Below are 15,463 nucleotides of genomic sequence, written 5' to 3' on the forward strand. Positions count from 1 at the left end.
GGTGGTGAAAATTTCTCTTGTAAATTATGAAATGGATTTTTGGTTTTTTATCCGTGAATATCTTGGGGACACTTATTTTAGGAAAGAAAAGGGATGGGGGAAAGATAGCTACAGCAAAGTGGAGAGTTAAATAGTGAGGGGTGATGGCAAGAATACATGCCATTCTACCAGGAACCTGTTTTTTAAACATAAAAAGCATATGTGCCAAATTTACATATTTACTAATTAAAAAGGCTTCCTGGAAACATTAAGTAGACTTATCTTCTATAACCTTTAACATTGTCACTAATGGATATTGCATAGAAAATTTCATCGAAGGTCCTCTAAATAATGTAAATGATTATGAATATGTAACTAGTTAATATGCAGCTACGAAAGGATTATCATGTAGAGGTTAATGAACATTCTGCTCTTATGGTTTGCAGGGCTTTTCTTTTTGTGCTTTTGGCTCACTTCATGCTTGGAAACACATGCATTGGGATTGGAAAGCATCTTGACTGTTTTTGGGTCTCATCTTTTAATAGGGATGTTAAATAGAAACTTTATAAAAAGGATTTCATGAAGATTTTTTTTTTCTTTTCAATTTACATTTAATTCTGTTTGTCTATTTTATAATTACTGCCGAATCAGAAACAGTGAAATGGATTGATGTAGTTTTAGCCTGGCTCTTCCAGATGTAAAGTCAGTACTCTATTGTACATTATCACTGTTATTAAGTGTTGCTGTGTGATTGATACTTACTGAGAGATCTTTATTCTAAAACCGACTTTTTATGCCGAGTTAATGTGTAGTATGGTTGGGTATCTGATTACAGCATGCATTTTGGTACAGAATTGCTGCCTTAGTATTTATTTAAAATGTCCTAAAGGAAGACATTTACGTCAGGAATTAAATGTTATAAAATAGAGGAATTTAGTGACAGGCCAAAAAAAAAAGACTTGTGATTTTTGGGTGAAACATGGAGCTTATATAAGATACAATATTGGTATTTAGAACAGTGAACAAGAGCAGTGTTTCAAACCATGTAATACTGCTGTGTCTTTCATGTGACATTATATTAAGCATATTGGTTTTTATCCCTTAGTTTCTCTGTCTCTAAAATGGTGCTACAGTATTTGAGATTACTGTTTAAAATTTTTTATTAATGGGCAGTTTAAAAACATTAGTAATCTTTGAAAACAGTGCTGTTTTTTTCTTTTTAAATTGCCATTCACGTGTTCTTTTTTTCCTTACTGGTTAGTGTTCTTAATTTGTTTTCTGAGCATTTTAAGAATCTGTTGAAATATCTCCAAGGAAAACAAATAAATAGCTTTTATGTTTAATTTCATTGTTTTAGTATTACAAGCATAGCTTAAGCTGGCTATGAAGTGCTTAAAATTTTATCATAATTCACTGGGGGGCCAAATTGGCTGTTCAGAGCATCTCTTTATCCCAAGTATTTCTTCTTGAAATGTAGTAGAAAAATATCACTGTACTCATTTTCAGTGCATCAGAATAAAAATTACAGGTGAAAACATTTGGAGATATACTGACAAAATAAAGTACTTTCACTACTGTCTTTTTTTTTAACTGATGAAATGTGGATGTTACATTGGTTTCTTGTTATTTATAACATTTGTGTATTCTACAAAATATGTAACATTGAAAACAGGCCTGCAGATTGTACAAAATACTAGTTATCTTATATCATATGTCACCTAATAGTTATGAAGCGGGTTTTGTACCAATGTATGAATCGGAAAGCTGTAATTTGTTCTGCAGTTATCAGCCTGTGTTAGAGGGGTATGATAAAGTGTGCTGCTTAAAAACTAACATTCACATCTCTGTGCATTTGACAAATAATAAAAATGTATATTGAGGTGCTTTTAAATCTGTAAAGCCACTGTTGTAGTTTTCTGATAGAATGATTTTGTAGCTTTGTGCATAGCCCTGTTTTTTCATGAGTAGTTATCTGTTTTCATGACAGGTGGTCACTAACTGCCAAGAGAAAATCCAGCATTGGTGAGTGAAAGATGGTTTTATTACATTTCTGAAATACTAATGAGGTCATCTATTTGTATTTAAATAAAGCATACACATTTTTTGTGTCCCATAATTGAATTCTTCTAGTAATCTCCATTTTGAATCCTTTTGATACTAATTTATATTGTCTTTCATCATTTACTGAATTACATGTTCCCTGATTTCCTGAAGTTGTGTCACCATTTGTGTTTATTCTAATTGCTTTCTTTTTTCCTTTCTTTTCTGGTCTTTTTTTTTTTTTTTTAAAGTTCGAATAGTGTTACTATCATTATGAAGCGGAGACAGAGGAATTTTTGAATCTGACTAATTATAGCTCTATTTGGGGACTATTTTTTATATATGTAATAGAATAATAATTTGAATCAGTTGTTTTAAAATAATGATGGAAATATGCACAGATACATTTTCCCAAAGTTTGAAAAATCTAATTAAGTGCCTGCATCTCAGAACTTGATTTAGAGACCACACTTTTCTAGAGTGCAGAGAGAAAGCAAGCATATCTATTTTAATGTGCTAATCTATAGTTAATGGGACAATGCTTGGTAAATAACACACTTTCCTGTGTCTTGTGAGGAAAATGCTCAATTTAATGGTGAATAAAATCTTATGAGTTGTCATGAGGTATAGCTGTTGATCTTACAGATATCAAATTACAATATATCCATGCTGTGTTTACGAAGATTTTAGTGAGAGAACAACAAGAGCTGTCTTGATTATTGTCTGCAGGGTTATTGCAAAATCATGGTAACTGCCCCTTTAGCGGTGAGATTAAACCTTTGGTTATACACCATCAAGCATATAATATTTTAAATTTATTTTAAGAGGCTTTTTCTTCATGCCTGAGAGATCTCCAAGGAAATAATTTATAGTTAGTGTATATCAAATGTTTTTTGGTTTAAATGCACATAGGCTGCAGGCAGTGGATAAGAGTGAAAATCGGTGCAATCTGTACACATCATTTTATTAAATTCTGACTTTTGGCTTGCAGAAATAATCTAAAACTAAATAATATCCACTTTATAAATAAAAATTCAGGGACTTCATTAATTTTCAATAAATGCAGAGTTGTAGTTGCATCCACTGGTGGTTTAAGTCTGTCAGTATTTCCATAATGGACCATTCACTTTTCATTTTACATTCAGTCCAGGTTAAAACTTGAAATGTGAGTCCTTGGTCAAGGAATTAACTATTTTCCCCCTGCTAATTTGGCCAAAGTGATCCATTTTACAGATAATTCCCAAGGGAAGTTTTATTAATGTGGACTTTATTGGTTTTGGTAAGGAATTCACGAAATTAGTAAAAGGTTGATTTACTCAGAATAGATATTAATTTACACAAATGTGTGACTAACAACTTGCTTCTGGTTTAAGATTATTTCCCTACCAGACTGAGAATTCTTTAAGGCTAAGGGACATGTTTTCATCCTTTTATCCACAGCACCTCCTATTGTGTTTGGCACATTATAGGCACTTAATAAATGTTTGAGTAAGTAAAGACCAAATATTTGCTTAATTTTTTTATAATGTTTTTATAAGTGATGTAGCAGTACACAAATCTGATGAGCTTGACAGACAGAAATGCAACATTTACTTCAGGGCAGGTTCACATGACTCAGTCTCAATTTCCAGTTTTTCATAGCTCTCCAAACTAAAGCAGCTTAGCATATTTACCTTCACATATCTTAAAGTAATATAGGACCTTATCTATACATTAAACAATTAAAATAATTTTTTCCACTTAGAATTTGCTTTTTCCTCTGAATTATTTTTAATACGGCTCAGGAAGCAGACTTCTATGTTTGTTTTTAATGAGGGTCTGATATTGCTAGAATCCAAATGGCCAGTGAATTCACGGATTTATTATATTAAAAAACTGAAACCAAGTGTCTCCAATTCCTCTGAAAGCCAGGAAATTGCTATTAGGGAGCATTGTGGAATTCTTGTGATGTTTTTATTATCTTAATTCCACAAACAACGATTGAGTTTCTGCCATATGCCAGTATTATGCTGCTGTTTGGAACTGAAAGACCCTGCCACGGAGAAATTCATAGTTGGGCACTAAACAGGGAAATCACAATAATTTTGTGCTATTTGGTTAGAGATAGAAAGCAAGAACAGAGACTGGAGCTATTTTTAAGGGTGTCTCATGCATTGCTTTTAAAAGCATGTTGCTTTTCACTCTTACCTTTGGCATTAGCATAGTCTAAGATACAATTCATGTACCTAAGTTACCCTTCTTTATGAGTATATACCAATATAATGAGGCGCAAAATAACATGTTTTTTTAAAAAATGTAGTCTTACGCTAGTGATGTTTATGCTCATTTGTGCAATTTTAAAGGATGCTTTAAGGGATGAGTATGAATATTTTACCTTAAAATTTTTCTTAAGAATGTAGGCCACAAAGTAAAAATATTTGTAGAAATGTAGGAGTAAAAATGGTCTGGGGCAATGGAGTCTAACCCCAGAAATCTCTTCCAGAAAATTAATTTAAATCTCAGAACTTTGGTGATCTAAAGACATTTATAGTATTTGTTTAATTAATAACAGATAAAAAGGAAATGTTTGAGCCTAATAGTTGAGAATTTGTACATCACTTTTAGAGCTAATAGTGGTTTTCAATTTAATGAAGATTTAAGAAAATTTTTAGGTACAACTTTTTTTCCTTATATCCTTTTTACTTAACTCAGGAAATAAGGCATTATAAAATCCACACACTATTTTCTCATTAAAATGTGGATGTACTTCCTAGTGTTTGATCCACTAGGGGCTGATTATTCTGTTTGTAGACTGTTTGTAATTTTTAATCTTTTAAATTCTTCCCTAAAGAACATGGGATTTAGAGCTACAGACCTACATTTGAATCCTGTCATTTACTAACTTTGTCACCTTGGGTGAATGACTGAGATTTTTAGTTTTCTTTTTGTAAAGTGATGATGATAACTACTTAACTTGAAGGTAAAGTGTTAGACAATGTCTATAGAACATCCACACTGGTACTCAATAAATATCAATAGTAACTCTGAAATCTTTTTTGAAAAGTTTAACTAATTGTCAGGTGAAGAAAGAAGGAAAAACCAAAAAACCCTCCAAAGCTTTGTAAATATTCCTGAATATTTTGTATTCACGCCGTTACCTTCTTATATCATGATGGAGAGATGGCTTCCTGAGTGGTATTGTTAAAGCTTTATATTAATGTTTTTAAATAACTTTTATTATGAAGAATTTCAAACAAAGGGTGACAGAGTTCTGTACTGAACCCACATGTACCCATCACTCAGATTCAATGATTATCAACTCATGATTGCATCTGAACTGTTTGTTTCCTTTTAAAATAGCCTATCCTACCCTCTACCCCCACCTCCATTTTGACATTACTCTGAAGCATTTCATTTCATCTGGAAATATTTCAGTATATATCCTAAAGACATAGAAGATTGCATATTAGCTGTTTAAATTTTAAATTAAAAATTTGAAATTGGGCAGTATATTTATATAGTTCAAACTTTAAGAAGTACAAAAGGGTATAAATGGTATGTAGTTTCCCTCTTACCCCTGTCTTCCAGTTCTCACTTCTCTTCTTGGTAAATGACTGCTCTTTACCAGTTCCCTGCGAATCTTTTCAGAAATTATTTGCACAAGGGGTGTGTGTATGTATGTGTGTGTGTATGTATGTACGTATATGTATTCATCCACATATTTATATATATTATGCTCCCACTCTTTGATAAAAATGAAATCACACTGTACACTGTACATTTAATACTCTACTTTGGAGATTGTTTTCAGTCATTAATTAACTCCTATTCTTTATGTTCCCATGAACTTCATTGTGTGTCAAATGTCTGATTTTTAGAGTTACCAAATATTTTTTGGTACTTATTTTTTTTAAATAAATAATCGCCACATGACTGAGAGTATGACTTATACAACTCAAAATACATCCTTGCTAAGCTGTTGTATCCATTATTTATTGTTCTTTAATAAAATTACTCCAAAATGTACTGGCTTAAAACAGCAACCATTTACCTATATATGGTTCTTTGGTTGTGCATATTGGACTGAACTTACCTCTTGTTTTCTTCTGATCTTGTTTGGGCTCACTCGTGTGGTTGCAGCCTTTTGGTAGCTGGTTGCCCAAAATGGCCTTGCCCACAAGTCTGGTGGCTAGTGCTTGGCTGTTAGCTGGGCCTCACTCTCCATGTGCTCTTTTATCTTGCTTACTTTACATGATGCTATAAGGGCAGCAAGAATGGAAGCTGCAAGGCCACATTCTGTTGGTGAGAGGAACTCATAAAACTAGACCAAATTCAAAAGGTGGGGAAATAGACTCCACATGTTGGTGGGAGGAGTGACAAAAAATTTATGGTCATTTTTAATGCACTATAGATGACTTCTGTTGAACATGCCCCACAGAAAAAAGAAGTCTCATTACTTGTGTTGATTTGTGAGAATTAAATGGAATATGGTATCTGATGCCTGGCACATACAAATCATCTGTATGTTAGGCACTGTTTGTAATCATAAATTATATGCATATGAATTGTGTAAAAAAAAAAGTCTTGTTTCCTGCAAATTATCTTGAGAATTTTAAGTAGTAAAGATATCTATGAAATTACCTGAAGCAAACTTAAATGAAAATATAGAAAAAGCTATTTTATATTGCTCAGATGTTTACTTTTAAAAAGAATAACTTTAAATTTGGATGTAAAAATTCTGAAGAATGTGAATTTTGAGAGGGGGGATTGTAAAGCAAACTTGACATTTTTTATTTTTCAAAGGAAACTGGAAAAAAATAGTATTTTAAGAAAAGTAATTAGTTTCTAGCATAGGTTATAGTCAAAGTATATAGTGAGAAATAACCAAGAGAGCATGCCTAAATAGTTAAAAATCACAGGTGAAGATTTGATGATTTTTCTTTCTCTTTCTTTCTTTCTCTTTCCTTCTTTATTCTTTCTTTCCTTCTTTCTCTTTCTTTCTTTCTTTTTTCTTTCTTTCTCTTTCTCCCTTTCTCTCTCTCTTTCCCTCTCTCTCTTTCTCTCACTCTTTCTTTCTCTCTCTCTTCCCCCACCCCCCCCACTTTTCTTTCTTTCAGTTCCTCTTTCTAGTTAGTCAATACAAATGGGTGAATATCTATATCTACGCCTGATGTTTTTGAGGGATACCTTGCCCCACAAAAGCACTGAGCAATGCTGTGGTTTTGTAGTGTGTTTCCCATGAATTACCTGAAACAGTGTTTTCTTGACTTGCCTTCATATGCTTATATAAAATTTATTTTTTATGCATACTATATGAAATATCGATCTGCATACCTTTAATACTTTAAAAACATTTATTCATGATGATGAGTTCACTCCTCAATATTAGGTAAGTTTGGCAACCGTATTTTTCAGAGTCTTCATTATACTGACCACAGAGTTTTCAGTCACTGTTTTGTACAGGCCCTCTGGGCTTTTTTATTTTTATGTGTCATAAAATCTTCCAATTTTCTGAAGATGTTACATACTTTTATTGGGATTTCTGTTGTTATTTATGAAAATGTCTTTAGGGGCAAGGGCAAGAGGCAGGAATCATACATAAAAACCCCCTTCTCTGTCATTCTTCAGGTTTTTTTTTTCTGGTGTCATGTTTTAGTACATGGGTTGGGATGTTAAGTAAGTTTTGAAATTTTTGTGTATGATGTTTCAAAGCAAATTAAGATAAAAAAAGATTCAAGTTGAATGTTTTAAGAAGGATTTTTAAAGAAACAAAATCTGTATTAAGTTTAAAATTTTTTATTCTGAATATAAAATGAATACATATTTACTGAAAGGTAGAAATAAAAGAATAAAGATAAACTTACTCATAATTCTGAAGAGAAGCTAATTCTCTCCCTCTCGCTTTTTAAGACATTTTGTTTTATTCCCTTCAGCTTCTTAATTCTTGTTTATGTCAAATTGTGGTCAAATTGTAAATGCTTAGGGTTTTTTTCTTTTCTTTTCTTTTCTTTTTTTTTTTTTTTTTTTTTTTTTTTTTTTTTTTTTTTTTTTGCGGTACGCGGGCTTCTCACTGCTGTGGCCTCCCGTTGCGGAGCACAGACTCCGGATGCGCAGGCCCAGCGGCCCTGGCTCACGGGCCCAGCCGCTCCGCGGCATGTGGGATCTTCCCGGACCGGGGCACGAACCCATGTCTCCTGCATCAGCAGGCGGGCTCTCAACCACTGCGCCACCAGGGAAGCCCTTCTTTTCTTTTTTAAAAGAGTTAATTATTTTTAAACTGTAATTAGAATTTGTTAACTTCTAGGAGTCCCCTCACCTTTGTATCATGTTTTTGGAAAAACCACACTAGTTTAATACTTAACGCATTTCTGAAAATAAAAGGCAAAATTATATGTTATAGGGGAATTTTTTTCCCCCAAAGAGTTTAAGCTATTGTATATATAAAAAAAAATCCCTAATGACATCTCATCATTTAGAACATAGTCTTTGAATGTATTTCCAGTGTCTGTATATTTTGGTTCACAGTTTCTCACAGTCAGCTTAAGTCCAGTGAGTATTTTGATATATCTGATTGAGGCTACACCTCAATGCGATTTGGACACCTCATGATTTTTCATCTTTGTCTTAACCGTATTAGTTTTGAAAACTACATTTCTTTGCACTCTGATTTTTTTCGGTTTTCATTCATTTTTATTTATTTATTTTATAAAATGAGAGCAGTATGCAATAAAACTTTCAAGCACAGAGCACTGAGGATGAAGGGTAAATATTGCAGCAGCAATGCTTGACTGAGAGGGGTATCATTCAGCAATAATCTAGAGTTCATGCTCTTGTTTTGAGATACAAAAGTCTAAATTCTGATGTACTAAAGACAAAAGAAGTTGTGACTATCAGTGTATGACTAAGGAAAATGTAAGCTGTAAAAAAATTAGGCATGTTTACAATTTAACTTTTTTACTAATTTATTTTGAACTCATGACCAAATTGGTGATAGTTTTCCCATTTTTTATTTAAATCAAGCAAGTTATAGATAATTTTGAGGATTTTTTGTATTTGGTGCGTTCAGAGCCAGGATTGCTATTTTTTTCCTCACGTAAGACCTCTTGAAAGAAACAGTAACCTCAAGGGATCTATTGAAATTTGTGCAAAATACAAGGCCTTTTTCTCAGGGAAAGATCTAGAGTTTTTATCAGTTTTTTATAGGTATCAGTGACCATAAAGGGTTATGAACAACAAACAAAAGTTTCCTTTTTTTCTAAAGTATAGAAAACAAGAAATTGAAATGATAAAACTTATAAATTAAGCTTAGATTTAAGTAGAAACTGGCACAAACATTCAAAGCTTAAGTCAATTATAAATTATCACATCTAAAGTCATCTTTTCTTAAAAGTCTCTCCTGATGTGTTACAGAAATATGTATCAGTTGTAGAAAATTTGGAAAATAAAAATTGCCTATAAACTCATCACCTAAAGCTAAGACTTAGGCACTTTGAGGGCATTTCTTTCACACTTAGAGTAATGTGTTTTTATATAACTTTTAAACTTTCTTACTTTGAATTCACATCTCATTCTATTCTCAGAGCAAAAGAATACTGATGAAGAAACAGGTACCAATGATAACTGACAAGTGTGAAGTTACATGTGCATGGTTGTTGGTGGAGGGCACAAATTCCTCTCTCCCACCTTTGCTGTGTAAAGTTTTCTGATAGACTTATAAAATATAAAGAACATGGATTATTTCATCAGCATCTTCTGATATGTTTCCTAGGTATGAGTTGAGAAGAAGGAATATCAGACCATATTGCCTGAATTTTGAATACTATCATTTATCTTGATAGTATTTTATTTTGCCATGACCATTTTTTTAAATGCTGTTGATTTAATACAGATACATTTAAATTGTTAAAAGTGTTCCCCTTCCCATCAGATTGCAGAAGGCACAACAATGTAGATCCGTCTTTCAAGAATGTTTTTATTGCTTAATATAACCTTGATAATTTATGCTGTTTAAGAGGATACTTTAAAAAAATCAGTAATTCCTTTCTTTAGAAACGAGAAGATTTCTCTCTTTACAATGCCCGAATTCAGTATTCCTCTATTTTCTTAATTTTTGAGGTAAAAACCGAGGCATCCATCAAGCCAGTGGATCTTTAACAGAAAAGCATTGCAAAAAAAAAAAGACATGCTATATTTGAGTGATGATCCCTGCAGCATATGGCATAAGGCTTGGTTGCAGAGCAGGCACTCAATAAATGGTGAATTGAAGTGAAACAAAGGTTTCTTGGATGCTTAATGGGACATTCTAGAGTGGGTATGATGGACTGCAAATCATTTTTAAAGAAGATTGTATATTTATTCATATATATTCCAAAATCTTTGGGTTTTATAATTTCTTAAATTAAAAACTTAAAAGCATTAACTCTGCCCCAGATCAGCCCAAATATTAATACTAATGTAAAGCCCTTTTCCCTTTCTCCCTTTAAGCATCTCTTTGTGTTTTCTGCTTTTTTGTTTAGGATATTAGGTAAAGAGAATGATAGAGAAGATTTTTTAAAAATGGGCTTAATGTCTATTTTCTGCCTATTCCAACTTCATACATTAAAGTGAAAATTAACAAAATTTTATTTCAGTGATTTGTTTTATTTTCCTTTTTTATTATTGAAAGCTGGAAATTGTAGTCTTTAATCACTTGTCTCAAAGAAGGGATGTAGAACTTTTTCTTTTGCTTTACAAAGATTTTCTTTTATCCTTTGCATTTAAGTAGAGGACTAAAAATAAGGAGTTCCTCTCATATTTCTCCCATCTCCTTTTTTAATATTCTATTATGAAAATCTTCAAACATACAGAAAAATTGAAAGAATTAAATAGATGAATCTTGATCACGTATCTATCCATACCTCAACGCTTAATCCATTTTTTTATGATGCATTTGACAGTAAATTGTGGACATCTGCATACTTCACCTATAAGTACTTGAGCATACACATCATTTAACTTACTGTCTCTCGTACTTTTTTTTTTTTGCTGTACGTGGGCCTCTCACTGTTGTGGCCTCTCCCATTGCGGAGCACAGGCTCCGGTCGCGCAGGCTCAGCGGCCATGGCTCACGGGCCCAGCCGCTCTGCGGCATGTGGGATCTTCCCGGACCAGGGCACGAACCCGTGTCCCCTGCATCGGCAGGCAGACTCTCAACCACTGTGCCACCAGGGAAGCCCTCTCATACTTTTGATAACCTTATGAAAATAAGGTATCTCTCATGAGATCTGTCCTGATCTTCATCCTTAAGGTTAAGGCTCGTTTGTAGTTATGTCCTTTTTTTTGCTGCTGCTTTTTAGTAACAATAGATGCTTCTCAGGAGGCTTTTATTATATTATAGCACATGATTAGCAAGACTCGAAAGAAGATTATAAAAGTTTCTTATATGCCTTATAGCAGTGCTTTAGTTCTTATTTTCTGTAAGGAACATTGCATGAGGATATCTGATGCAAATTAAATCTTATTTATTGGATAATTCTTTTAAATTAAGAATTGAAGGCTGAACCTAATCTGTAAGGATCAGATATGGTGAAGCCAAACAAAGAGGTCTATATAGAATAAATAAGTAGGCTTGAGAGGTTTATCCTAACTATATCTGGGTTTTATTTTCTATTTGAAAAAAAATTATTTTAAGCAGTCCCTTCTTTGACTACATATTTTACAGTCTCTAAAAATTTAGTTATATATTTCTCAGTGGTAAAAGAGAAAAACATCTATTCAATTTTGGTACAAATAAAGATAGGTACAACTTTCCATAACACATTAGTTCTTAGAGTCATTTTTGTGTTTTCTGTTTTATAGGCTTTGTGATCTTTAATGGGATTATTTAAGCCCTAAGTATGAGAGGGACTATTTGGAGATAACTGTTTGACCAGGCACTTGATGCTGGATATTTCCACTAGTGGGAATTTAAGGGAGAGAGTTCCTCAAGCCATAATTTCTCCCAAAGACACTGCTTGACTCCTACTTGCCTCCCTTCAAAAAGGATTTCTGCATGAGCTGCTTTTTAAATTATCTTCTCCTTTCTTTTTGTATTTTTAGAAAACAATTCAAAATTTAGAAATAGCAACTCCAGTCTTAAACTGTTCTCCAATATGTCCACATTTTTGTTCTAGAGAGAATTATTGATAAGTTTAAAACTGAATTATACGTGCTTTGGAATAATACTGCTATTGATCTCTTGTAGTACCTTGATTGAACCTACTGTTCTTTTAATATATAAAAGAGATGTTTTGTTAGAAGTCCCCCCCCTTTTCAGGTGTATTTACTGGAATAGTATATATTGAATGCTAACTTGAATACTAGCTGTTTAACAATTGTAGGAACATTTAGACATCTAAGCATTTGTAAAATTACTTATCTAAAACTGCTAGTGTTTGTAGATTTAATATTGAGTTCACTGTGTGTAGGTATTGTGTCACATCAGATCTTTATGGACAGTATCCCATTTATTACTTGCACCAATCCTGTTTCCAAAAGCTTCCTGAATTGTTACATTTAGCTATACTTTTAGCAGTAAGTTGTGCTATTTGTGTCAAATTGAATGAATTTGACAAAGTAGAATTATTTTAGTGGGTAATATAGTCTTTCTTTAAAATTTTAGAATTGGTGTTTCTTTGATACTTCATGGAAAAAGGGTCATTGGATGCTCAATGTAGGTGTTCAGTGCTGGGCAGGGTGTTAGACCGTTTATATTTAGTCCTCTTTGAATCTGTGCAATAGTTAGGCATTATTCCAATTTTACCATTGAAGATACTAAGACTAGGGTTAATTTGTTTATGTTAAGTGATGAATCTGGGATTGACCCTCTGGTCTGACTTCAAAGCCATGTTCTTTCTGGTATATAGCCCTGTTCATGAAGTTTCCTAACATTTTATTCATATAAAAATGTATCCAGAAGGATCATTTTTGCCTTAAACACATTTTATGTTTATTTATAAAAAAGGATTCCAGAAGAAATTCTTTAAAAGCACTAGAACATTAGAAAATGAAAAGCCTTGCTTGAAAGAATACAGGTCAGAAGACCATGTTAAGGTCATTGCTTATTGCTTACCTCTTCTTGATAGAGCAGATCTAATTTCTCTTAAACGTGTGGTTTTTTCCATTTTCCTTCTGTTTTCTCTTTTGTAAGAGGAAAATGTTGATAAGTGACATTTACTGCAGGAATATTTTAGGATGAATGACAATGTATATGTGAAATTCCTTGATATTTTTAAGACTAAATGGGATGATTTTTATTATGTTACTGTTGCTTTAGGGGAGCTAAGGAGTAAACTGAAACCAATTCCATGGTTTTTATAACGCAGCCATTTTTATTATCTGGAGAGTGATTATCTATGCTGCAATTTATTCTAATTTTAATTCGACAATATCTACATGTTCTTTTAAATTACTTGCTGAAATGATGAGTTTTTTGTTTTTGTTATTTTTAAAAATTGAGACCACCACCTGTCTGCTTTAAAAAAATTTCAGTGCTCTGGTTTTGCTTGCAGCCTGCAGCCTAGCAGGCAACCCTTAGGAAACCTCATATCCAGAGAAGGTTTGAAAAGAGGTATCGCATTGTAGGGCTGTTCAGTTCCAGCAGGTGTGAGAACTGAGTAGGGTTCACAGTGTGGAAACATATGACCATTTCTGCTCTTACAGAATTACATCCTTTAATGGTTTGAAATTACTTTATTTAGGTAGTTCTGTTTAGATAAAACATGGAACAGACACCAAGGCCCAATCGAAATGCTTTTTATATTACCTCTACCTAATTTCTTTTAGCCCCTGATTGATTGTCTCTCACCTTAATAACATTAGTATGAATAACTGAAGGGTTGATGACTCTACCACATTTTTCAACCTAAAGTTTTCCAAGGAGAACTGAAGCATCTGATCCTATTTTGTGTTCGTGATTTCTATTCCAAAAACAGTGTTTGTTCACTCAAAAGCTTTTATCAACTCTTCTTCCTTCATCTTGAGCCCGTGTCCCTCCAAACTCACTGTCTCCCTTAATTTCCAAATCTTGTTTAATTCAGATGATCCTCTACCATAGGAAACACTAATTTTCAAGATGTGTGTGTCCTACATCTAAAAGCTAATGTCCCTGAGAGTCTTAATTTTTTGATAAATGTATGGTGGAATAATGCTGTTGCTAAATTTTGTAAAAACATGATTTTAAAATTAAAAAATACTTTAATCTTTAAATTGCTAAAACTAGGTGTTTGATTAGCTTGTCTTATGATACATAGGCTACTTGAGGAATTGTTAATTTGTGTATTAATTTAGTATTTGGTATTTTTTTTGTCAACAGGAAGAAAGTAGATAATGACTATAATGCCCTTGAAGAAAGACTCAGTACCTTGCCTGATAAGTTGTCTTATAATATCATGGTATGTTTGGTGTGTTTCTTTTAAAGTAATATGTTGTTTTTTGTAAAGATATTAACTGTGTAGAGTAAAAAGATGTTTCTTTGCTTTATGTGTATTGATTCACAAATTGCCTTCCTGATGGCCTCGATCAGAGGTAGCTGCCATAGCAAGGAAGGTTTGTTTTTGTTTTACTTTATAATAATACACTAATTGTAGTAATAGTTGGTATGTACTTTGCCTTTTTTCAGATTTATATTAAATTATCATGTTATGATGGCATAAATGTTAGCGTAAAATTTGACATATTTGGTATGCAAATTTACTATGTTAGAAAACTAATTGCAACAGAAATATGGCATGTAGTCATTTCCTGTTAGCCAGAGCAGGAATAGACCATAATGTTGTGTTATTCACAGAATTAAACCCTAGAACATTGATTTTATATAAAAAAGTGCTGCTGATTTTTGTTTTGCATGATGTTTCATATCAACATAGCAGTCTATTCGTGAGCCCTGAAATAGATTCTTTCATTGCATAAATATTCTTTTTCATAAAGACTGTGTTCTTAATTAAATTAGCCCAAATATTTTGAAAATGTATTGTTCTTTATTATACCAGCTCAAATATTTCATAAATTTTGTAAACCCTTTAAAGCTGTGTATTTGTTAATTCCTGTTTCGCTCAAAAAAGAGACTTTTCTCAGAAATAATTTTCAGTTTTTAAAAATCAAAGTTATTCTTTATTAACACTTTATTTCTAGTTTGCTTTCATTTAGATTTATGAATGAGCAAAAAATATAAACATTCGGAAGCAACACTAATTTCTCTGAAAGCTATATGTAAATATGCTCTTTTCTTGTTTTAATGTTGATTTATTAACCTAAAACAACTTTCTATAGGTTTTCCCAGTGAAATTTTAATATAATGTTAAATTTCCATGAAATTGACATTTTATTTTTCCTAGTGTAGAGATAAAAAGGACCTTCACACAGAGCTTTTAATGCTGCTTTATAAAATGTAGTTTTTAGTGTTTTTAATTTTTTTGACCCCCCCCCCCTTTTTTTTTTTACAAAATAG

The 15,463-nt window shown here is 32.5% G+C and overlaps 1 protein-coding gene across 1 annotated transcript in view; it reads left to right on the top strand.

Annotated features, from left to right (window-relative positions):
- The window catches only part of URI1 (URI1 prefoldin like chaperone), a 66,860-nt gene that overhangs the window by 24,913 nt on the left and 26,484 nt on the right, over nt 1–15,463 (top strand). Inside the window, exons 2-3 of the mRNA XM_024734096.1 lie at nt 1,967–2,001; nt 14,330–14,408. Coding sequence (XP_024589864.1) covers nt 1,967–2,001; nt 14,330–14,408 — 114 coding nt within the window. The remainder of the gene's footprint in view (nt 1–1,966; nt 2,002–14,329; nt 14,409–15,463) is intronic.

This window comes from Neophocaena asiaeorientalis, unplaced genomic scaffold, assembly GCF_003031525.2.
Source record: "Neophocaena asiaeorientalis asiaeorientalis breed wild unplaced genomic scaffold, Neophocaena_asiaeorientalis_V1.1 scaffold280, whole genome shotgun sequence".
NCBI lineage: Eukaryota > Metazoa > Chordata > Mammalia > Artiodactyla > Phocoenidae > Neophocaena > Neophocaena asiaeorientalis.